Source organism: Sinocyclocheilus grahami, unplaced genomic scaffold (genome assembly GCF_001515645.1).
Source record: "Sinocyclocheilus grahami isolate Dianchi unplaced genomic scaffold, SAMN03320097.WGS_v1.1 scaffold1584.1, whole genome shotgun sequence".
Taxonomy (NCBI): Eukaryota; Metazoa; Chordata; class Actinopteri; order Cypriniformes; family Cyprinidae; genus Sinocyclocheilus; species Sinocyclocheilus grahami.
Genome location: NW_015506763.1, coordinates 11,227 through 36,228, shown reverse-complemented (window position 1 = coordinate 36,228; position 25,002 = coordinate 11,227). Strand labels below are relative to the sequence as shown.

Below are 25,002 nucleotides of genomic sequence, written 5' to 3'. Positions count from 1 at the left end.
AAGCAATCAAAGCGTGTGTGAGAGCTGCTGCAGCTTCATTACGATGTCGAGAGTGTCAGTGAAGTGAGAGCAGCACAGTGATTTGTAGCCTATTTGTCAGCTCATTATTTCATGTGCATTTCTGAGAGGCGAGAATGAAAAATGTAGAATGCAGAGCAGCAAACTCACCTGAAGAAAAGCTTCACACACACACACACACACACACACACATGTACACAGCTTATCAGAGCCTTGTAAATGAGATTGTCAACACTAGAGACACTGATTATGAGAGAATCAGTCATTGATGAAGCAGATTAATCAGAAGCTCAGAGACTTTTGGTTCTGCAGACAATTTTGAACACCGAATTTCATAAAAATATGATTGTGTTGCATTTTAAGGAAATATTTCTATAAAAGGGTTTAGCAGACTTTCAGAAATCTCAGACACTTCAGCTTTATTAATTATTGATCATTAAAAAAATGACATAAAGAGCTAACATGACAGAATTCATCGGATTCATTGGCAATACAGTACTTGATGTTTATGCTGCCAAACAGATCTAACTTTGAGTCCTCAAAAAAAAAAAAATGTTTTAAAAATTAAAAACGAATCCATCATTAAGACATTTTTAAAATGAAAATGTTTTGTTTGATTTTTTTTTTTTTTAGTGTTTCACTGTAGAAGTTACACTGGAAAAGAAATGGTAACATCTAAAATAAATGGTTTTATTCTAGTCAAATTATTTATCAATGAACAAACCTAAATACATTCATTTTTACCAATCTTAATTAATGTATTCATTTACAACTTGCAGTGTAGTGCAGCACAAATGACTCAAACCAAAGAGAAATGATTTAACATTCACCCCAATGTTCACGTCATTATATTTAGATAAAACAACTAGCTGATTTTGATTTTGAGTTATGATTTTTATCTTTGTCATTTTGAGTTTAATATATGTATCTGCAAATACATATACAATATATCCTGGCTGACACACTTTTTCATTTGTCTTTTAGTGCATGTGTGTCCATTTATATGTGTGTGTGTTGATATCAGTGCGGTTGGATGAGTTTTGAACGGTTCATCAGTGATGTCTCTCAGCTTGATTGCTTAAAAATATGTGCAGAATCTGAAGTTTGGAGAAAAGCTGCAGAAAATTGTTTCCTTCAATTCTTAATTCATTAAAAAATAATTTAATCAATCAGTCTGTGCTGCACAGACGAAAGAGGATAAAAAAAAAGCAATTTGCCAGTTTGCATTCCATTTCTACCGACGATTATATATCAACACACTGTCCGCTCTGATGAAGAGATTAATCTTGTTTTGATGGAAATATGTCAGTATTAGCCAATGTGATGGACACGATTTATCATTTGGGACAATGGCGCAGCTCGAATGTTCTCTCCTGACAGCTCCATCGAGAAGAGCTTGGACCAAAAAGGCACCTGTTGTTCACCGAGTGACCTTCTAATTTTCTAATTAAATTTCATCTGGAGCCGCTCTGCCTCTGCGATCAGCAGCCAGCAATAACAATTACTGTGACCGACTCAACCTGCACCTTACCTCAATCAGAGCAAGTACAGCTTTATTACTCTGCCCTGTTAAATCAATCTACATCTCCGCATAATAAGGCCCTAATCAGGTAGCAGAAAGAATAATAGGTTGTCACGCATGAGGAAAAATAGGCAATCATGAAATGTTTTCTTTAATTAGGCTGTGAGGACTGGAAGGGCATCAAGAGGACCGGCTGATCATTTATCATCAGCGCGGGGGGAAATTACTTCACTTACTCGGAGAGAGAAGGAGAGAGAGGGGAGAGATTTGTCAAACGATAAAGGTGAGGACAGGCTCCGAGTCCTTCAGTGAGGTGTGTTTGGAGACGAACATTAGCATGATGAAACTGAACTGCAAAACTGGAAGAGTTGCTTTACTAACAGACATGTTCACAATGCAGTTAAATACAATCCCTTTTTGACACACAAAGCCTTTGCAATGCTTTAATGCGTCTCCATTAGTAAACGTTTCTTTTGAAAAATTTGCTAACAACACATGTTAAGCAACTTTCATGTTTCCTCTTAATAGCCATGTGACCCCAAAATGTTGATATTAGCACTGTGATCCATCATGTACGGTGGCCGAGAGAGCTCAACACACTGCGAATAGAAAAATCAGTTTGACACACTGCAAATATGCACAGACCACATCGGAAATGTTTAAGGGAACCGCAACAAAGTGATGAACCTGGCTGGGACATATCAGTGTCTACTCTGAAAAGTGAGATTTTTCTGAGCGTCTCCACATTGTACTGTGTTCTCTTGCATTTGTTTTACGTGGACGACCAGCCTTTTGGGGGGACTTGAATTAATTAGTGTTACTGTAAAGCTACAATATTCTAGAAATCACAGATTTAGAACGACCAGCTTCTCTTGCAGTGGCTGAAAGGGTCATCCCTTTGGCCTTCATCTACCTCCTGTTGTAGGGTTTCAGGCACCTTAGAGCGGCCCGCCATCTAGCAATCTCAGTGAAAATGAGAGAAATGCTTCTAGTTAAATAGGGTTTGTCATATAATTAAGGAAATTAGCACCAGGTGCCAGATTAACACCAATAACTTGGAGATAACTGTAAGTGTTCTCTGATTTTGATCAGTGTTCTTTTTCAAATATCTAATTTAGGTTTTTTATACTGTGCTTCAGAATACAATTAATTTATTAAATATACTTAAGAAACTGCCCTTCCACTCCTGTTAGAATCATTTTAAATAGGACTAAGCAATGACCTTGAAATGTAGGAAATTGTTTAGGAAATTCTTCTCTGATTTTGATCTCCACTGTAGTCAGAACTTTCAAGCATTTCAAGTATAAAACACGTTTATTTTTAGTTCCAATGACTGGGACTCAAGATAAGACACAGCTCCGGCTCCGCGGCAATCCTCAGCTCTGTCGCACCGTTCGGCGATGGCTCATCGGCCGCGGTGGGCTTGGGCTCTCCATCATCGGTGGGCGCTTAAGAAACTGCCCTTCCACTCCTGTTAGAATCATTTTAAATAGGACTAAGCAATGACCTTGAAATGTAGGAAATTGTTTAGGAAATTCTTCTCTGATTTTGATCTCCACTGTAGTCAGAACTTTCAAGCATTTCAAGTATAAAACACGTTTATTTTTAGTTTCAATGACTGGGACTCAAGATAAGACACAGCTCCGGCTCCGCGGCAATCCTCAGCGGGGACCTCTGGGGGTGAACTAGAGGGACTGCAAATGTGAATGTGTTCCAGCTTACTCCAAATACAGCATAACAGTGCAACAACATTAATCACGTAATTCATTTTAATCACCTGTAGTCCTGCTTCACCAGTTTTGGGTGTCATGCTGTAATCACTGTGTCCACTAGGGGGCAGTAAACACCAGTTTCATTTCTGTGTTCATTGGTCACTTTATGTTTAAATTTGTCATTAATGTGTGTGCCTCTGCACGTGCTGTGAATTGAGCTCATATGACCATTTTTACTGTTTTAATGGAAATTCATGGGTTTATTGTGCTGTTGATACTTTAATACTGAGTGTTCAAATCACTGAGGGTAACTATGAACAATTATAATAGTGATGATTGACTTAACAAGCAGCAGTAAATATGCTAATCCTTTCACTCTTGGGAGTAAACAGCTAAATATACTAATATACTAATGCATTAATTATCTAACTAATTGCACTCGCAGCTGATTGTGTCTGTCCATTTAGGACGATTTAACATAGAGGGGTTTCATTAATATCCTTAGAGATTGAACCTAGAATTAAGATGTTCAGTAATCAGTGATGACTGTAAAGTCACTCATCATTTAAGTCATCGAATGATAACTTACTGTAGTTCAATTCAACAGCTGAAAATGTTAAACATTGATCAGTACAGATACCTGTGACTGACCAAGCTTATTCCAAAAACACTTTCATTAATCTCAAAAAGATCTTACGAATTTTAGTCTTCAGAGTGTCTTTGGCGTCATTCATTTCATTACATTTACTATATTATATTATAAATACATTAACAACTCAGCATTTATGAAATGTTTTGCTGTGTATTTACATTATTGAAGGCATGTTGTTCAGCATTCTGTTGCCAATTTAGTAATTTTGTTGCTAGATTTACGAACAAAGTCTTCACAAATGTTGCCAAACAATCAAGCTTTTGCTGAAATCTCTTCTTCATGAGCTGATAGAAACATCAGTCCCGATACAAACTGAAACACCTGAACAAACACACCGAATACAGGGACAGATTTAAATGTTTAAAAACAGGAGGAGCTCTGACATCACTGTAGCTCAGAGAGAGACTCAGAGAAAGTGAAACTAACTTCATCAGAAACAATATAGACTCCTGAAACGATCAAACTTCAAACAGCAGAATACTGAATCGTTCAAAGACCCTTGTGAACACACCTGATACTCACAGGTAAGTGATAGAAATATAAGAGAGATTGTCCTGAACAGGTTTCTAATGGATCTGGTCTGGTTTAGTAGGTTTATGTCAGACTGGAATTAGCTGAACAGAAGCTGGTTTAAGCGTGTCAAATACTCAACTGCTTTAGTTGATTACTGCACTGAAATTATATCAGAATTATATTAAAAGTATGTTATTTGATTGGTTGAAAAGCAAAGTCTGGTGTTTCTAAAGAAACAGGAAATAAATGACGTGCAGACAGACATAACTAAAAATCACATTTACATAAATCAAAAAGAACAAAATAACTGTTAATTTTCAGATTTATACTGTACTTTTCCTTTAATATAACCAGCAGTTCCTCACTCTGAGTTTTTTTTTTTTGTCTTAAAAAGGCATGAAGAGAGCAAGATCGGAAGAGTCTTCCCTGATGTCATCAAAAACACGTGAAAATAGAAGAGGGAGTACTGATGATCATCCATGTGAGTCAATAACCCAAACTTAAATGGTATCTTTATGAAAGTAGCCACTCACTGTATGGATTCAAGCTCTGCACATTCTATCAACAAGATGTTGTCTTTACACTAGTAGAGGTTGCCATCATCATTTCTCCATCTAGGCATGTCATCCTCCAGCGGTCCACTGACTGAGGAGCTTCAGTGCTCTATATGTCTGGACGTGTTCACTGATCCAGTCAGCACTCCATGTGGACACAACTTCTGCAAGACCTGTCTGAATGAACACTGGGACAACAGCCAGACCTGCAGCTGTCCATACTGTAAAGAAACATTCAAGCAAAGACCTGATCTCAAGATTAATACCACACTCCGAGAGATTGTAGGTCACTATAAAAAGAAAAGTCCTGAGAAAAAGCCTGAAGTTGTGTGTGACATCTGTGAGGAAAGAAAGCTGAACGCCCTGAAGTCGTGTCTGGTGTGTCAGAGCTCTTACTGTGAAACTCACCTGGAGCCGCATTTGAGAGTGGCAGGTTTGAAGAAACACAAACTGATGGATCCTGTGAATAATCTGGAGGACTATATATGTCAGAAACATGATAGTCCTCTGGAGCTGTTCTGTAGAGATGATCAGACATGTGTGTGTTTGATCTGCTCTGTGAAAGACCACAAGAACCACAACACTGTTCCTATAGAAGAGCAGAGTGAAGAGAAGAAGGTAGAAGTTATACTTTTAAAGGGCTCATGGAATCAGATTTTATTTCCTGTTGTGAAATAAAAGGTCATTATGAAAACATTATTTATGTTTAATTTATGTTATGATAAATGTGTCTGTGTTGTTCTCTCTATAGACTGAACTGATGAAGACACAGAAAGACACGCAGCAGGTGATCCAGGACAGAATCAAGAAGATTCAAGACATCAAACACTCAGCAGAAGTCAGAAAAGTGAGTTTAAAATAATGTAATAAAATAAATGTAAATATGTATTATTGCAACAAACTTCAATGTTGAGGGAAGAAAGAGGCAAGAACTGCAGACATAATAACTAAATAAACAAACAATCAAACAAAATGAGTGACAGCCCCTCACAGATGACTATCACACTTAAATATATAGCAACAACAATAAAACGACAACTAAAATGTGCAGGGCCTGTTCTGCTCTCGTTCAGGGTGAAGTTTAACACTTCATTTGAGGGATTCTGAAAACACGTGTAGCCTATGTATGTGAAAAAAAAATGTATGAGCAATAATAACACGGATTCTTGCAAAAGGGATTTTATACTGAACTGCTGGAGATGATGGAGGAGCAGCAGAGAAACAGGAGCAAGAGCTGATTGAAGAGCTGGAGCAGGAGATCACTGAGCTAAAGATGAGAAACACTGAGCTGGAGCAGCTCTCACACACTGAAGATCACCTCCACCTCCTACAGGTCAGTCAACATGATCTCTCTGATCAATGATAATGCAGCATATGACACCAGAACACTCCCCATGCTGAAGGATTTCTCCTCTCTCCTGCTGTAGATTCACTCATCCCTGTGCAGCCCTAGAAACAGCAGGAACTGGCCTGAGATCAGTATGAAGACTCATGAGAGTCTGGAGACTCTGAGGAGAGCTCTGACTCAACTGAAGGACACTATAGATGAGAAACTCACACTAACTGGTACATCATTACACACACTGATCAGATAGAAACATGATATTGTACTCAATTCTTTAAATATATGCTTCAGATCTGATTGTTTTCTTGTCATTAGTCTCTACAGAGCTGAAGGTGATGCAGCAGTATGCAGGTACAGTGTGCTGTCTGCACTACACTAGTTTACATTCATACACTCACAGCTTCATTACTGCACTACAATCTGATTAAACACGGGATTCATTAAAAACATCAGCATCACAGAATATCTGTTCTAAAGAAACAGGAAATAAATGACGTGCAGACAGACATAACTAAAAATCACATTTACATAAATCAAAAAGAACAAAATAACTGTTAATTTTCAGATTTATACTGTACTTTTCCTTTAATATAACCAGCAGTTCCTCACTCTGATTTTTTTTTTTTGTCTTAAAAAGGCATGAAGAGAGCAAGATCGGAAGAGTCTTCCCTGATGTCATCAAAAACACGTGAAAATAGAAGAGGGAGTACTGATGATCATCCATGTGAGTCAATAACCCAAACTTAAATGGTATCTTTATGAAAGTAGCCACTCACTGTATGGATTCAAGCTCTGCACATTCTATCAACAAGATGTTGTCTTTACACTAGTAGAGGTTGCCATCATCATTTCTCCATCTAGGCATGTCATCCTCCAGCGGTCCACTGACTGAGGAGCTTCAGTGCTCTATATGTCTGGACGTGTTCACTGATCCAGTCAGCACTCCATGTGGACACAACTTCTGCAAGACCTGTCTGAATGAACACTGGGACAACAGCCAGACCTGCAGCTGTCCATACTGTAAAGAAACATTCAAGCAAAGACCTGATCTCAAGATTAATACCACACTCCGAGAGATTGTAGGTCACTGTAAAAAGAAAAGTCCTGAGAAAAAGCCTGAAGTTGTGTGTGACATCTGTGAGGAAAGAAAGCTGAAAGCCCTGAAGTCGTGTCTGGTGTGTCAGAGCTCTTACTGTGAAACTCACCTGGAGCCGCATTTGAGAGTGGCAGGTTTGAAGAAACACAAACTGATGGATCCTGTGAATAATCTGGAGGACTATATATGTCAGAAACATGATAGTCCTCTGGAGCTGTTCTGTAGAGATGATCAGACATGTGTGTGTTTGATCTGCTCTGTGAAAGACCACAAGAACCACAACACTGTTCCTATAGAAGAGCAGAGTGAAGAGAAGAAGGTAGAAGTTATACTTTTAAAGGGCTCATGGAATCAGATTTTATTTCCTGTTGTGAAATAAAAGGTCATTATGAAAACATTATTTATGTTTAATTTATGTTATGATAAATGTGTCTGTGTTGTTCTCTCTATAGACTGAACTGATGAAGACACAGAAAGACACGCAGCAGGTGATCCAGGACAGAATCAAGAAGATTCAAGACATCAAACACTCAGCAGAAGTCAGAAAAGTGAGTTTAAAATAATGTATTGAAATAAATGTAAATATTTATTATATATAATTTAGATGCATTAGTTTAGTTGGGTGGATTCAATCACCTCATTATGGCCACTGACTCAGGCTCCATTAGCATTTTAATTCTGCTAGACCTTTACTCTGCTTTTGACACAATCTCTCACAGTATTCTCATCTCGTGACTCTCTGCTCTTGGTATTTCTGGAACTGCCCTATCCTGGTTAATTTCCTACCTGTCTGACCATCTCTCACGGTGTTCCCCAGGGATCTGTTCTTGGGCCTTTACTGTTCATTATCTACATGCTCCCATTGGGTAACATCATCCATCATCGTGACTTCAACTTCCATTGCTATGCAGACGACACCCAACTCTACATCCATTCTCAACACAATTCTCTTTTTCCCACCAACTCCATATTGGCTTGTATTAATTATATAAATGCTTGGATGACCAGTAACTTTCTCAAATTCAGCACTGATAAAACTGATCTTCTTTTTTGTTGGTTCACCAAAAAATGTAGCTCATTTCTTTGTCGACAATGTTACTATTGCGGGAGTCTTGATTCGACCTTCCACCAATGTTAAAAACCTGGGTATAATCTTTGACTCTTCTCTCTCATTCCTTCCTCACATTTCTTCACTGACAAAGTATGTCATCTTTCACCTCCGTAATATATCTTTGTTTACGTCCCTTCTTAAATATCAACGATTCTGAGACTGGTTCATGCCTTCATTACTTCTCGACTCGACTACTGTAATTCTCTTTTCTATGGTCTACCAAACACAACAATAAATAAGCTCGAATATATTCAGAACTCTGCAGCTAGGGTTCTCACTTTTTCAAAGAAATCTTCTCACGTTACTCCCATCCTACACAGACTTCATTGGCTACCCATTCGTTTTCATATTCAATACAAGATACTCCTCATCACCTTCAAAGCACTTCATGGTCTTGCCCCCCTGTATATTTTCGATCTCATTCATACCTACTCCCCAGTTCGCACACTAAGATCTTCTGATACTGGTTTGCTGTCACACGGCACAAGTTAGCATCGTTTGATGGATGGGCATTTTGTATCTCTGTCCCCACACTCTGGAACTCTATTCCCAAACACTCTCATTATTACATGATTTCAAAATCCACCTTAAACATATATTTTCCTTTCTTGTTTGTCTGATCTCTGACTGTATGATCTGATACATGGTATATATGTTATGTTTATCTGTATTGTTTTTCTGTCTGCTGTCATGTTTATTTTTTATAATATTGTAAAGTGACCTTGAGTTTGCAGAAAGTCATTGATTTTGAATCATTCACTTAATACAGCAGGAATGAATCAGCACTACAGTTTGTTGCACTTTTGTTTGAAACTAGTATTTTCGATGGTCAAACAAATACAAACAAGGCAACTGACAATAATTTTTCTAAAATTTAAGTTGTTTTATTGTTGCATACTTGCAATCACACTGTTGGTCTGAATATCGACATGGCTGTGATTTCCTGATTACTAAAGTAATATCACACCTCTCCTCAACATGACTGAAAGACACATGATCTGAGGAATCCTTTAGTGCAAACGGTGCAGGATGAAGTTTATACTTCAGTTGAGAAATTTTTGAACCCCCTTAAAAACACTGAAGTATGAGCAACAGTAACACTGATTCTTGTCTTAGTAAACACTGATAATAATTTGTTGACTGTCCTGGTTGACCAGAGAAACACAGAGAAGGAGAAAGCAGCTCATGTCGAGCTCTTCACTGATCTCATCCGCTCCATTGAGAGACGTCAGACTGAACTGCTGGAGATGATGGAGGAGCAGCAGAAAGCAGCAGAGAAACAGGAGCAAGAGCTGATTGAAGAGCTGGAGCAGGAGATCACTGAGCTAAAGATGAGAAACACTGAGCTGGAGCAGCTCTCACACACTGAAGATAACCTCCACCTCCAACAGGTCAGTCAACATGATCTCTCTGATCAATGATAATGCAGGATATAACACCAGAACACTCCCCATGCTGAAGGATTTCTCCTCTCTCCTGCTGTAGATTCACTCATCCCTGTGCAGCCCTAGAAACAGCAGGAACTGGCCTGAGATCAGTATGAAGACTCATGAGAGTCTGGAGACTCTGAGGAGAGCTCTGACTCAACTGAAGGACACTATAGATGAGAAACTCACACAAACTGGTACATCAATACATACATTAATCAGATAGAAACATGATGATGTACACAATTATTTAAATATAACATTAGGATCTGATTATGTATTATTGCCATGTGTCTCTACAGAGCTGAAGGTGATGCAGCAGTATGCAGGTACAGTGTGCTATCTGCACTACACTAGTTTACATTCATACACTCACAGCTTCATTACTGCACTACAAACTGATTGCACACTAGATTAAATATAAAAAACATCAGCATCACAAAATATCTGTATTGTGAAGTTTTGATTCATATTCTGTTTTCTCAGTGGATGTGACTCTGGATCCTGATACAGCTCATCCTGATCTCATCCTGTCTGATGATGGAAAACAAGTGAGAGATGGAGACATTGAGCAGAAACTCCCAGACAAACCTGAGAGATTTGATTACTGTGTAAATGTTTTGGGAAAGGAGGGATTCTCCTCAGGGAGATTTTATTTTGAGGTGCAGGTGAAGGGAAAGACTGAATGGGATTTAGGAGTGGCCAGAAAATCCATTAACAGGAAGGGAATGATCACAGTGAGTCCCAGGAATGGACAATGGACTGTGTGGCTGAGGAACGGGAATGAATATGAGGCTCTCTCTAGTCCTCCTGTCTCTCTGTCTCTGAGAGTGAAGCCGCAGCGGGTCGGTGTGTTTGTGGATTATGAGGAGGGTTTGGTCTCTTTTTATGATGTGGAGTCCAGCTCTCATATCTACTCTTTCACTGGTCAGTCTTTCACTGAAAAACTCTATCCATTATTTAGCCCATGCTTTAATGATGACGGTAAAAACTCCAGCCCACTGATCATCACACCTGTCAATTATAATAAATGAATTTACACTCGTAATATGAAATACAAGATTACAATAATGATTTGATTATATAATAATATAAAATGATTAAAATAATTATTATTTTTTATTATTTGTTTTTCAATTTTTGAAATCTACGTTATAATGAGATATTTGTAATGTAAATATATGATGCATGTTCAATAAATGATTTATGTTCAACTCTTCATAAATATTCATGCTTTTTTCCCTTTCATCTCCACCTCGACAAACTGAGGTTGCCTGTAAAATAATATATAAAATAAATAAATATAACAATGGTGACCATAATAAACTGTTGTATCAAGGTAGTGGCTCCCCTACAGAATGTTCTGTGATATTTACATCTGCTGGTAATATCTTGATATACTGTATATCATAGAGCTGCATGATTACTATATTCATAAACCACGATATGCACATGGTACTTTAAGGTACCTAAAAATACCATGGTATTATAATCATGGTAGTGATAAGGATGGCAAGTAAAATAATAGAGTCTAAGCAAAAATCAATTGATCAGTATAATATGGCAGTTAGGAGGAAAGCTTTGGTTATAAATAGATATATAACACACCCTCTGAACTATGCCTTCGAATTGTTACCATTTGGGCTCCGTTATAGGACACTGAAGGCAACTAAAGCAATATATAATCAAACTTTTGTGCCATATGCAATAAGCCTCTTGAACAAAGGGTAGGATTGCATTGTTTTTAGGAGGGATGAATGTATTAAGTATTTATTTGATGTGATATGTTAATTGTATTGATATGTGGATTGTATTGTTGAATGTTAAGCGAACAAAAATCAATAGACTGATCGTTAATGCATATTGTGCTTAATGCATTTTGTGAGTCATATTGCGGTGCCTGCCATAGGGCAATACAGGTGTTTTCCATTGGACTGTACCAGTGAACTTAAATGAACCAATGAAATTTGGGGGATTTCCCCAGTATGACAAATACAACACAAACAAGTTTGATGCATGTCCTGTTGGGATACTTCCAACCAATCAGAGACGGTGAAATAAAAGCTATTTTAAAAATGGCAGATTTGACCGGATTCCACAATTAAAAGATGTGCCAGGAGGGGTATGAAGTAATTGTGGCAAACCAGACAGGCGAAACCAATAAAATTGGATTACTAATTTTTTGGTAAGAAAGATGCCACATGAGATGTTATTACACTAATGCATTAATTATCTAACCAGTAGCACTCGTATTGGTATTTTTGTTTTCAAAGAATATATGTATTGTACTATTTTACTGAAAGTATGATGTATAACTATTCACAAAAATCAGTAGACTGATCAATATGATATGATTATTTCGATACTGGATGTCTTAATGCATATTGCGAGTCGTTGGTGCCTACCATAGGGCAATACAGGTGTTTTCCATTGGACTGTACCAGTGAACGCAAATGAACCAATGAAATTTGGGGGATTTCCCCAGTATGACAAGTACAACACAAACAAGTTTGATGCATGTCCTATTGGGATACTTCCAACCAATCAGAGACGGTGAAATAAAAAGCTATTTTAAAAATGGCAGATTTGGCCGGATTCCACAATTAAAAGATGTGCCAGGAGGGGTATGAATTAATTGTGGCAAACCAGACAGGCGAAACCAATAAAATTTGATTACTATTTGTTTGGTAAGAAAGATGCCCGATCGGACAAAAACTGTCATCTTGGCTTTGTTGCTTTGTTCAATAAAGTCTTATTTTGACATCTAGAACTCTGCTTCTTGAACTTTATTGATAACTTTGAAGAAGACCTTCTCGTGTAACAGTGAAGTAGGAAGTGCATCTCTGTCTCGATCTCTGCTGTCTCACAGTGAGCACACACTCTTTGCTCTCTGCGTAACCAGCTCTTTTTGTGTCTGCCGGTCTCGATGGCTGGACTGTGCTCATTGGGCATGTACTTGGACAGAATCTGTCTTTGCTTTGTGTCTCTGACACTCTGGAGATATTCTTCCCATTCATAATTTATTCATTTTTTATTAATTTTATAGTTCAGTAGAATTGTAGTTTACTGTGTGTTTTAGTTTCTTGCTCTCGATGTTCCAGATATATACCAAGTTCTGTCATGAAACTCTAGATGGCGCAGGCTATGGGTCCTTAACGTAACTGATGATATCATTAAAATTATGTCATTTGATTGGTTGTAAAGCAAAGTTTGGTGTTTCTACCCTTTTGTCACACAAGAGAAAGACTAAAGAAACAGGAAATAAATTACCTGCAGACAAACTAAACAAAAACCTTACAGATATACTGTATACTGTACTTTTCCTATAATATAACCAGCAGTTCCTCACTCTAATCGTTCTTTTTTTTTTTTTTTTTTTTGTCTTAAAAAGGCATGGAGAAAGCAACAGCAGTGGAGGAGTCTTTCCTGACGTCATCAATAATACAAGAAAATAGAAGAGGGAGTACTGATGATCATCCATGTGAGTCAATAACCCAAACTTAAATGGTATCTTTATGAAAGTAGCCACTCACTGTATGGATTCAAGCTCTGCACATTCTATCAACAAGATGTTGTCTTTACACTAGTAGAGCAGGTTGCTATCATCATTTCTCCATCTAGGCATGTCATCCTCCAGCGGTCCACTGACTGAGGAGCTTCAGTGCTCTATATGTCTGGACGTGTTCACTGATCCAGTCAGCACTCCATGTGGACACAACTTCTGCAAGACCTGTCTGAATGAACACTGGGACAACAGCCAGGCCTGCAGCTGTCCATACTGTAAAGAAACATTCAAGCAAAGACCTGATCTCAAGATTAATACCACACTCCGAGAGATTGTAGGTCACTGTAAAAAGAAAAGTCCTGAGAAAAAGCCTGAAGTTGTGTGTGACATCTGTGAGGAAAGAAAGCTGAACGCCCTGAAGTCGTGTCTGGTGTGTCAGAGCTCTTACTGTGAAACTCACCTGGAGCCGCATTTGAGAGTGGCAGGTTTGAAGAAACACAAACTGATGGATCCTGTGAGTAATCTGGAGGACTATATATGTCAGAAACATGATAGACCTCTGCATCTGTTCTGTAGAGATGATCAGACAAGGGTGTGTTTGATCTGCTCTGTGAAAGACCACGAGAACCACAACACTGTTCCTATAGAAGAGGAGAGTGAAGAGAAGAAGGTAGAAGTTATTATCCTTTTAAAGGATTCAAGTCTTATATCATGAAGTATAAACAAACTGATGGATCCTGTGAGTAATCTGGAGGACTATATATGTCAGAAACATGATAGACCTCTGCATCTGTTCTGTAGAGATGATCAGACAAGGGTGTGTTTGATCTGCTCTGTGAAAGACCACGAGAACCACAACACTGTTCCTATAGAAGAGGAGAGTGAAGAGAAGAAGGTAGAAGTTATTATACTTTTAAAGGAATCAGGTTTTATTTCCTGTTTTGACATAAAAGTCCACTATGAAAACATATTGTAAGTTTAATCTCTGTTATGATAAATGTGTCTGTGTTGTTCTCTCTATAGACTGAACTGATGAAGACACAGAAAGACACGCAGCAGGTGATCCAGGACAGAATCAAGAAGATTCAAGACATCAAACACTCAGCAGAAGTCAGAAAAGTGAGTTTAAAATAATGTAATGAAATAAATGTAAATATTTATTATATATATTTTATATGCATTAGTTTAGTTGGATGGCTGCATTCCATTCTGAAGGGTCCATCCCTATGCCGTGATCTTTTTGAAGGGTTTACCCTCCAGAGTGAGAGCTTTGAAAGAATGAAGGATGTAGGGGACCAAAACCGGTTCCTTTATAACACACTTCTGTGTCACAAATTAAACATGAACAAAGAATCATGGGAGTGAAAAGTGTCCATCACTTGTACCCTTTCAGAAGGGCCCTTTGAAGTGGCCATCTTTGAGCACTTCAGTTTGGAGTAGAGACCTGTGTGGGACGGATTTTCAGTCCCGCTCCCGCAGAAATATATGTTCTCTTTCATCATCTCATGTTCGAGATCCACCAATGGGAAGGCCATCCGTGCCTGACCTCTGCAGAAGCATCCAATTGCACCAAGTCTGGCTTGACAGACAGGAGCGTGTGCCCAATGACAGGTAAGGGACTGCCCCTTAACCTAACGCATAAAGCCCTTGCACACGCTACCTTTTCCTCAGTTGACGCAACCTCTGGAAATTTACTCACAGCTCATTGGTTGTTTGACTTTCACTATTGTCTTCAGGAGGACACATCTTTGGATCAGCCTCCACCAGACGTGTTGTCATTTTTACCAGGTCATTTTAACCGCTCACGCTCGCACTTGTTACTAAGCTGCCCGCTTCTTACCTCACCTTTTCCTCACTCCATCTACTGTCCGTTATTCATGGCTCTTTGTCAACATTTAACCTGGCTACCCCTGTGGACAACCAGTCGCGAGCCGGACCAAAAAAGGGATGTTTACGACAGAAGACTTCTTGAACCCCCCCTAGAAAGCAGCTTCTTCCTGTCCTCCCGGCCTCTGCTAAACATATGAAGCACTACTGGGGAGATCCGCTTGATCTCAAACATGGCCTTGCGGGTCTTGAAGTTAAGGATATGGCAAATCTCGGTATGGGTGACACATCACCCGGAAGGAGATGAACAATCTTGTTCTCCATAATGCCCGTCAGGCTGTCCAAGTGTGTCAGAGAGCGCGTGCTATGGCTCAAAACACGCCAGACATGTTTGTCATTTTTACCAGGTCATTTTAACTGCTCCCTAACAGTGAGAAGCGGCGCATCGCTGGAGCGCCAGTCGAGCCTGGCCACGCCATCCCCATAATGCAGGCAGGGCTCATAGACCCCGCAGTAAGCAACCGGTGCAGCGGAGTGAGCCCCCACCTTTTAAACCCTGGGGGAAAATGTACTTCGCCATGGCCGCTGTAGCGTCTGGACCACTCAAACACACAATACATATTTTGTTAGCTAGATTTAACAAATATTCTGTAACACCCCAGGAAGCTGAACAGGCCCCTGGTTCCATAGCAATGCTGACACCCGATACATTTACGACCTCCTGGAATTTAGGTGAAGAAAATCGCTTCCTTGCCCATAAGGAAAATCCACAAGGGAAGGACTTTTCTTTGCTAATTAATTAATAGGAAAACCTTTCTTTGAATGAACACACATGATCCTTCAGGTCATTGGGTATATTATTGTCATCGTGTATTTTGTCTTTGAAATTGTATACTGTGATGCAGGTTTATAATCGAAACACACTCCTGTCATCCTTTCACTATTTGTAATCCTACCTTGTCTAGTATCTATGAATTCGCCTTCTTATGATCGAAACAAGCGTGTATATTATATATTGGTACATAGGCAATATATATTAGGGTCCTGAGAACCTTTAGTAATTTCGATTCAAGTCCATTTGCAAATTACCATGCTTAGAGACAAAGGGTCGTAAACCCTCCAGCAATTGCCACCTCCCGCTCGGAATTTCCATCTTTCTCATTGGACAAGCCCATCTTGAAATGCGGGGATCTTCTCCGACCTTAGTTATGGTTAATTATTCATATTTCCCATGAGCTGATTCGTTACACCGCCAACAAAAAAAAAACAAACCCCATTCCCTCTGACTCGAAGCGCAAGCTGCCGTCCTGATGCATGGCCACAGGTCACTTCAAAGCATAATTTTCTGCATTAAGAGATCTGCCATTATGTTGTTGAAGTTTGGTTATTTAAAAAACATAATATATATTAATAAAGCAAGATGCCCTTTTGAGATATTTGATTTATTTAAACTGCAAAATTATAAGTGTGTCAAGGTTTTTGTTTTTTTGACAAGAAAGACTTCTGCATAGGAAACACATTTGTATCTTTGCTCATCACTCCTCTGCAAGCTTCCTCACTCCTCACTCCTCATTCCTCACTCCTCACTCCTCACTCCTCATTCCAAGCCTCCTCAATGTACAGTTAGAGAACTGAAATATCCTTCAAGATGGCTGACTTTGATTGGTTTCTGGGTCATGGACTGAAGGATGGAGTAGCGAGGAAACGTTAATTTGAGTTTTGAGAAGCACCCTGTGTTTTAGTGGTGGGGATTTTACAGTGATTTTTGTGAAGGTTACATTGTTACGCCAGTAGGTGGCGACAAATGACTATGTTTATGTCACACTGTTGGTCTGAATGTAGACGACTGTGATTACCTGAAACGCCTTAATTTTGAAACCCCTTAAAAACACTGAAGTATGAGCAATAGTAACACTGATTCTGATCTTAGTAAACACTGCTTATAATTTGTTTACTGTCCTGGTTGACCAGAGAAACACGGAGAAGGAGAAAGCAGCCCATGTCGAGCTCTTCACTGATCTCATCCGCTCCATTGAGAGACGTCAGACTGAACTGCTGGAGATGATGGAGGAGCAGCAGAAAGCAGCAGAGAAACAGGAGCAAGAGCTGATTGAAGAGCTGGAGCAGGAGATCACTGAGCTAAAGATGAGAAACACTGAGCTGGAGCAGCTCTCACACACTGAAGATAACCTCCACCTCCAACAGGTCAGTCAACATGATCTCTCTGATCAATGATAATGCAGGATATAACACCAGAACACTCCCCATGCTGAAGGATTTCTCCTCTCTCCTGCTGTAGATTCACTCATCCCTGTGCAGCCCTAGAAACAGCAGGAACTGGCCTGAGATCAGTATGAAGACTCATGAGAGTCTGGAGACTCTGAGGAGAGCTCTGACTCAACTGAAGGACACTATAGATGAGAAACTCACACTAACTGGTACATCAATACATACATTAATCAGATAGAAACATGATGATGTACTCAATTCTTTAAATATAACATTAAGGTCTGCTGATGTTTTCTTGTCATTAGTCTCTACAGAGCTGAAGGTGATGCAGCAGTATGCAGGTACAGTGTGCTATCTGCACTACACTAGTTTACATTCATACACTCACAGCTTCATTACTGAACTACAAACTGATTAAACACTGGATTAAATATTAAACACATCAGCATCACAAAATATCTGTATTGTGAAGTTTTGATTCATATTCTGTTTTCTCAGTGGATGTGACTCTGGATCCTGATACAGCTCATCCTGATCTCATCCTGTCTGATGATGGAAAACATGTGAGACATGGCGACATTGAGCAGAAACTCCCAGACAAGCCTGAGAGTTTTGATAAATGTGTCTGTGTACTGGGAAAGGAGGGATTCTCCTCAGGGAGATTTTATTTTGAGGTGCAGGTGAAGGGAAAGACTAAATGGGATTTAGGAGTGGCCAGAGAATCCATTAACAGGAAGGGAAAGATCACAGCAAGTCCCAGTAATGGATACTGGATTGTGCGGCTGAGGAACGGGAATGAATATAAGGCTCTCTCTAGTCCTCCTGTCTCTCTGTCTCTGAGAGTGAAGCCGCAGCGGGTCGGTGTGTTTATGGATTATGAGGAGGGTTTGGTCTCTTTTTATGATGTGGAGTCCAGCTCTCATATCTACTCTTTCACTGGTCAGTCTTTCACTGAAAAACTCTATCCATATTTTAGCCCATGCAAAAATGATGGAGGTAAAAACTCCAGCCCACTGATCATCACACCTGTCAATTATAATAAATGAATTTACACTCGTAATATGAAATACAAGACTAAAATAATTAGTTTTTCAGTTTTTGAAATCTATATGCTATAATTAGATAATTGTAATGCAAATATATAATGCTTGTTCAATAAATGATTTATGTTCAACTTCATAAATACTCATGCCTTCTTTCCCTTTCATCTCCACCTGATAAAGTGAAATTGCCTGTAAAATATTATAAAAAAAACAATGGTGACCTTAATAAACTGTTGTATCAAGGTAGTGGCTCCCCTACAGAATGTTCTGTGATATTTACATCTGCTGGTAATATCTTGATATACTGGATATCATAGAGCTGCATGATTACTATATTCATATACCACAGTATGCACATGGTACTTTACGGTACCTAAAAAATACCATGACATTATGATCATGGTAGTGTCCAAAAAACATGATATTACCATGGTGTCATGATAATGATAAATTAATCTTAATTTTACTAATTAATGCAAACCTTGGCTCTCTCATTAACCCATCACATGAGATGCTTTTATACTAATGCCTGTAAAGTTACTCATCATTAAGTCATCAAATGATGACTTACAGTAGTTTAATTCAACAGCTGAAAATGTTAAACGTTGATCAGTACAAATACCTGTGACTGACCAAACTTATTCCAAAAACACTTTTATTAATCTCAAAAACAACTTTGTACTGTTCTTACCAATTTTAGTCTTCAGAGTGTCTTCGGCGTCATTCATTTCATTACATTTACTATATTATATTATAAATACATTAACAACTCAGCATTTATGAAACGTTTTCCTGTGTATTTACATTATTGAAGGCATGTTGTTCAGCATTCTGTTGCCAATTTAGTAATTTTGTTGCTAGATTTACGAACAAAGTCTTCACAAATGTTGCCAAACAATCAAGCTTTTGCTGAAATCTCTTCTTCATGAGCTGACAGAAACATCAGTCCCGATACAAAAAGACACACATGAACAAACACACTGAATACAGGGACAGATTTAAATGTTTAAATACAGGAGGAGCTCTGACATCACTGTAGCTCAGAGAGAGACTCAGAGAAAGTGAAACTAACTTAATCAGAAACAATATAGACTCCTGAAACGATCAAACTCTTCAAACAACAGAATACTGAATCGTTCAAAGAACCTTGTGGACACACCTGATACTCACAGGTAAGTGATAGAAATATAAGAGAGAATGAACAGGTTTCTAATGGATCTGGTCTGGTTTAGTAGGTTTATGTCAGACTGGAATAAGCTGAACAGAAGCTGGTTTAAGCGTGTCAAATACTCAGCTGCTTTAGTTGATTACTGCACTGAAATTATATCAGAATTATATTAAAAGTATGTAATTTGATTAGTTGTAAAGCAAAGTTCGACATAAAGACTAAACAGGAAGTAAATGACCTGCAGACAAACTGAACACAAACCTGCAGCTGAAAATCACTTTAACATTAAACAAGATGAGGATGACTCTTAACCATGTAATATCTTTTGCTGAGAGATGCATGTCATTTTCTATATATATATATAATCTAAAAATTATATCACTTGCTCTTTGTCGTCTCTTTAATCTAAACAGCAGGTCCTAGATCAGATTGTTCAGTGAGTTTATGAGTCACTCACTGTGTTTGTACGGATGTACTGTTACTTCCTCTACAGTCAAAAATCTGGGTGTTATATTAGATAGCAACATGTCTTTTGAAAATCATATTTCCCATGTTACAAAAACAGCATTCTTCCATCTTAGAAACATTGCCAAGTTACGAAACATGTTACCTGTTTCTGATGCAGAAAAGCTAGTTCATGCATTCATGACCTCTAGACTGGACTATTGTAATGCACTGCTAGCTGGTTGTCCTGCATCTTCAATAAACAAGCTACAGATAGTCCAAAATGCAGCGGCTAGAATCCTTACCAGGTCAAGAAAATATGATCACATTACCCCAATTTTACAGTCTCTGCACTGGCTACCTGTTAAGTTCCGTATCAGTTACAAAATATTATTACTTGCCTATAAGGCCCTTAATGGGTTAGCTCCTGCGTACCTAACTAGTCTTCTACCACGCTACAATCCATCACGCTCCCTAAGGTCGCAAAACTCTGGACTTTTGGTAGTACTATTTAAACTGAGCTGGATGTTGACATCACTGAATTCAATGATGAACTGTCTTTAACTTAAAAGAATGATTGTGTTTCCTTCACTATCACTTCTTACATGAGATTTAAACACTTTAATGCATATTGATTTAATTGTCATGATCCAATTTGTATCAAATCTGAAAAGGAAAATAACTTGTACTGTAAAATACAGTATTATTATTTTTTTCTTCAAAAGGCTGGACTAGATAAAGAACAATGGCAGAATCTTCACCAACATCAACAAAAGCGAGACAAACCAGCAGACTGAGTTTTGACCATGAACCTCCATGTAAGTAAAAAATCCAGAAAAACACTGTGTTTATGAATGAACTTGACTTTTTTCAAATAATATTTAATAATTACTGCAGATCATAAAATAATTTCAGCTTGAATCAATAATTATGGTTCATGTGTTTATTTATTTGGTAAGTGGTTGTGTAATGAGCTTCACGTTTGCGATCTGATCAACTTTTCTGGGTTGATTTTGCAGTAATGACCAGCTGACTGTACATGATCTCATACATATTCGAGTTTCTCCAAAGTCGCCACTCTTTGTCTCTAGACACTCTTTACATTCAACCAGCTTCATTAGGTGCATCATGGGATTCTTTATAAACATTATTGGAATTCACACTAATCCTACATAATGTCTCTTTCCAGGCATGTCATCCTCCAGCGGTCCACTGACTGAGGAGCTTCAGTGCTCTATATGTCTGGACGTGTTCACTGATCCAGTCAGCACTCCATGTGGACACAACTTCTGCAAGACCTGTCTGAATGAACACTGGGACAACAGCCAGACCTGCAGCTGTCCATACTGTAAAGAAACATTCAAGCAAAGACCTGATCTCAAGATTAATACCACACTCCGAGAGATTGTAGGTCACTATAAAAAGAAAAGTCCTGAGAAAAAGCCTGAAGTTCTGTGTGACATCTGTGAGGAAAGAAAGCTGAACGCCCTGAAGTCGTGTCTGGTGTGTCAGAGCTCTTACTGTGAAACTCACCTGGAGCCGCATTTGAGAGTGGCAGGTTTGAAGAAACACAAACTGATGGATCCTGTGAGTAATCTGGAGGACTATATATGTCAGAAACATGAGAGACCTCTGGATCTGTTCTGTAGAGATGATCAGATGTGTGTGTGTTCAGTCTGCTCTGTGAAAGACCACGAAAACCACAACACTGTTCCTATAGAAGAGGAGAGCGAAGAGAAGAAGGTATGTTTAAAACATATTGTAAATTTCCTCAGAAGACAGTAAATCTGTTATGATAAATGTGTCTGTGTTGTTCTCTCTATAGACTGAACTGATGAAGACACAGAAAGACACGCAGCAGATGATCCAGGACAGAATCAAGAAGATTCAAGACATCAAACACTCAGCAGAAGTCAGAAAAGTGAGTTTATTAAATTAAAATTAAATATATGCTATACGTCATTTAGTTGTGTCTCTCCAGGAGTCCTGATATACAGTCCAGCAGCACTTGGACTTTTCACTGTTTGTGTCACTCTGCTTGTCTGTGCTTTGTAGCAAATTAGCTCAAAATGGAAATATGTATAATTAATTATAATGGCCTTCAGAATTAGGCTTTCAGAATTAACTGTAGCAGAATTAATGTTATGATTATTTAGACTTTTCGTCCACCGAGCAGTCATTTATCAACTCTGGTTATCTACCTGACCAAGAAAGAATAGCTTTCATACTGTATACAGTGCTAGCAATAACTTAGCATGTAGCAATATCAACGTTTTAGTAACTCTGAACTGTGAGTAGCAAAAACAATAATAAACGATACTATGAGTAACATAAAACTATAAGCAAAACACATGCATACACAATGAAAAGAAGTAAGGAAAGAAAGAAGATCAAGACTGGCAGTATTTAAAATCAGTGAGCCACAACCTAATGAGAACCATCAGATCAAAATCAAACAATATCACCTTAATAAAAGGGTAAAAACTTAGAAATGCATCTAAATATTTGACAAATGGTTACTTGCACTGGCTTTGTTGCTCTCAGACGTCCTGAGCCATGGGCATCAGGACTTTTTGGCTGAAGTCTCCTATTGAAAATGACGGTCCTCAGACCCGTCATCTCCTTGGAAGACTTAGACTGACACAACCAGAGCCTGCTCGGGACAGGACCCAATGAGATACGTTTGGCAGGGGCTCCCACACCACCAGGTGACCTACTAAGGGAATCAGTCTCTTGAGACTGGCCTCTGGTGTACTTAGAGCGGCTAACTCGGTGCCCTGAAGCGGAGGACCGGCAGGGGATGGCCGATCTAGCTGCTCTGGAGACCTCTTAGGAGGTAGCCAGCCTCCCAGAACCGATACGTTTCCGGGTGGATGCTGCGAGATGCGCTCACTGGAGGCCGCTGTGCCCTGAAACACTGAGGGTGGCAGGGTTGACAGGCCGGTCTCCTGAGGGCACTGAGGAGAGACGGGCACCGTATGATGAGGTGTACACCGCTCTTCCCCAGAGGGGCCAGCCCTCAGAAGTCCTGGGCCATAGGTGTCAGGACCTTTTAGTCGAAGACTATCTAGCGAGAATGATGGTCCGCAGATCCACTTTCTGCTTAGAAGCCTTCGGCCTGGGAGTGCCGCTCTGACTCCAGATATACTGGGGGAGAATGAGTCCAAATATGGACTAACCCAGCTGTTGGGTTAAATTTTTAAATTACATTTTTAACCCAAAAGTTGGGTTAGTCCATATTTGACCCAAAGTTGGGTTGAAACAACCCCATATATTGGAGGGGATTCATCCCTTCCTTCTTGGAATTGGAAGCTTAAAGAGAAGGCTGAAAACTGTCCTGGTTAGCATCAGTAAGATAGCAGAGATAATAACGATCTTTGAGGAAGATGTTGAAATTAGACATACCAGCATCAGACCTGTAATTTCATTGTAAAAGGGAAAAGGAAAATTTTACAATGCCTGAGACATGATCCAGCGGTGAGTCATTGATTTCGATTCATTCACTTAGAACGATTCATTCAAAATTACTGATTCATTCAAGAACTAATCACCATGCTTTATTTGTGGCTTTGTTTGAGTCCTTCAGTGACATGACATGACATAAGTGACATGTGACATGTGGCCAAGTATGGTGACCCATACTCGGAATTAGTGCTCTGCATTTACCCATCCAAAGTGCACACACACAGCAGTGAACACACACAAACCGTGAACACACACCCGGAGCAGTGGGCAGCCATTTATGCTGCGGCGCCCGGGGAGCAGTTGGGGGTTCGGTGCCTTGCTCAAGGGCACCTTGTCGTGGTATTGAAGGTGGGAGAGAGCGCTGTACATTCACTCCCCCCACCTACAATCCCTGCCGGTACGAGACTCGAACCCACAACCTTTGGGTTATGAGTCCGACTCTCTAACCATTAGGCCACGACTTCCCAAACTACCCTTCAGTGGTCGAAGTGAATATAAACATTATTAACTGACATTATTTTGTCTAAAATATAAGTTACTTATATAACATCTTGTTTACTGAATTGTTGTATAAAAGCAATTTCACACTCACAATCGAACTATTGATCTGAATGTCAACACGACTGATGACTAGTAATATGACACCTCTCCACAACAAGGCACATGATTTGAGGAATCATTCAGTGCAAACGATTAAGTTTATTCTTCAGTTGAGGAATTTTGAAACCCATTAAAACACTGAAGTATGAGCAACAGTAACAGTGATTCTTTTCTTAGGGATTTTATACTGAACTGCTGGAGATGATGGAGGAGCAGCAGAAAGCAGCAGAGAAACAGGAGCAAGAGCTGATTGAAGAGCTGGAGCAGGAGATCACTGAGCTAAAGATGAGAAACACTGAGCTGGAGCAGCTCTCACACACTGAAGATCACCTCCACCTCCTACAGGTCAGTCAACATGATCTCTCTGATCAATGATAATGCAGCATATGACACCAGAACACTCCCCATGCTGAAGGATTTCTCCTCTCTCCTGCTGTAGATTCACTCATCCCTGTGCAGCCCTAGAAACAGCAGGAACTGGCCTGAGATCAGTATGAAGACTCATGAGAGTCTGGAGACTCTGAGGAGAGCTCTGACTCAACTGAAGGACACTATAGATGAGAAACTCACACTAACTGGTACATCAATACATACATTAATCAGATAGAAACATGATGATGTACTCAATTCTTTAAATATATGCTTCAGATCTGCTGATGTTTTCTTGTCATTAGTCTCTACAGAGCTGAAGGTGATGCAGCAGTATGCAGGTACAGTGTGCTGTCTGCACTACACTAGTTTACATTCATACACTCACAGCTTCATTACTGC

At 39.2% G+C, this 25,002-nt stretch overlaps 3 protein-coding genes across 3 annotated transcripts in view; all 3 read left to right on the top strand.

Annotated features, from left to right (window-relative positions):
* The first annotated feature begins 4,331 nt into the window (after window positions 1-4,331).
* On the top strand, window positions 4,332-18,559 carry LOC107571356 (E3 ubiquitin-protein ligase TRIM39-like). The gene is made up of 8 exons (XM_016257676.1): window positions 4,332-4,428; window positions 13,342-13,431; window positions 13,572-14,125; window positions 14,479-14,574; window positions 17,254-17,487; window positions 17,582-17,720; window positions 17,817-17,852; window positions 18,010-18,559. The coding sequence occupies exons 2-8, from the start codon at window positions 13,344-13,346 to the stop codon at window positions 18,555-18,557; spliced, it is 1,695 nt and encodes a 564-aa protein (XP_016113162.1). The 5' UTR covers window positions 4,332-4,428; window positions 13,342-13,343; the 3' UTR covers window positions 18,558-18,559.
* LOC107571357 (E3 ubiquitin-protein ligase TRIM39-like) lies at window positions 6,969-10,984 on the top strand. Its single transcript, XM_016257677.1, has 7 exons — window positions 6,969-7,040; window positions 7,178-7,731; window positions 7,865-7,960; window positions 9,681-9,914; window positions 10,009-10,147; window positions 10,253-10,279; window positions 10,437-10,984. The coding sequence occupies exons 1-7, from the start codon at window positions 6,989-6,991 to the stop codon at window positions 10,982-10,984; spliced, it is 1,650 nt and encodes a 549-aa protein (XP_016113163.1). The 5' UTR covers window positions 6,969-6,988.
* Window positions 18,560-20,905: 2,346 nt separating the features above from the next.
* The window catches only part of LOC107571355 (uncharacterized), a 10,577-nt gene continuing 6,480 nt past the window's right edge, over window positions 20,906-25,002 (top strand). The window contains exons 1-5 of the mRNA XM_016257675.1: window positions 20,906-20,984; window positions 21,356-21,909; window positions 21,992-22,087; window positions 24,409-24,576; window positions 24,671-24,809. Coding sequence (XP_016113161.1) covers window positions 20,912-20,984; window positions 21,356-21,909; window positions 21,992-22,087; window positions 24,409-24,576; window positions 24,671-24,809 — 1,030 coding nt within the window. The 5' untranslated portion in view covers window positions 20,906-20,911. The remainder of the gene's footprint in view (window positions 20,985-21,355; window positions 21,910-21,991; window positions 22,088-24,408; window positions 24,577-24,670; window positions 24,810-25,002) is intronic.

Bases quoted from the DNA above. Each gene is read 5' to 3' on its own strand.
- LOC107571357 (XM_016257677.1), top strand. From the start codon at position 6,989: ATGTCATCAAAAACACGTGAAAATAGAAGAGGGAGTACTGATGATCAT. The intron at 7,732-7,864 runs GTAGAAGTTATA...TTCTCTCTATAG, and splicing joins AGCAGAGTGAAGAGAAGAAG to ACTGAACTGATGAAGACACA. The intron at 9,915-10,008 runs GTCAGTCAACAT...CTCCTGCTGTAG, and splicing joins ATAACCTCCACCTCCAACAG to ATTCACTCATCCCTGTGCAG.
- LOC107571356 (XM_016257676.1), top strand. From the start codon at position 13,344: ATGGAGAAAGCAACAGCAGTGGAGGAGTCTTTCCTGACGTCATCAATA. The intron at 14,126-14,478 runs GTAGAAGTTATT...TTCTCTCTATAG, and splicing joins AGGAGAGTGAAGAGAAGAAG to ACTGAACTGATGAAGACACA. The intron at 17,721-17,816 runs GTACATCAATAC...TCTTGTCATTAG, and splicing joins TGAGAAACTCACACTAACTG to TCTCTACAGAGCTGAAGGTG.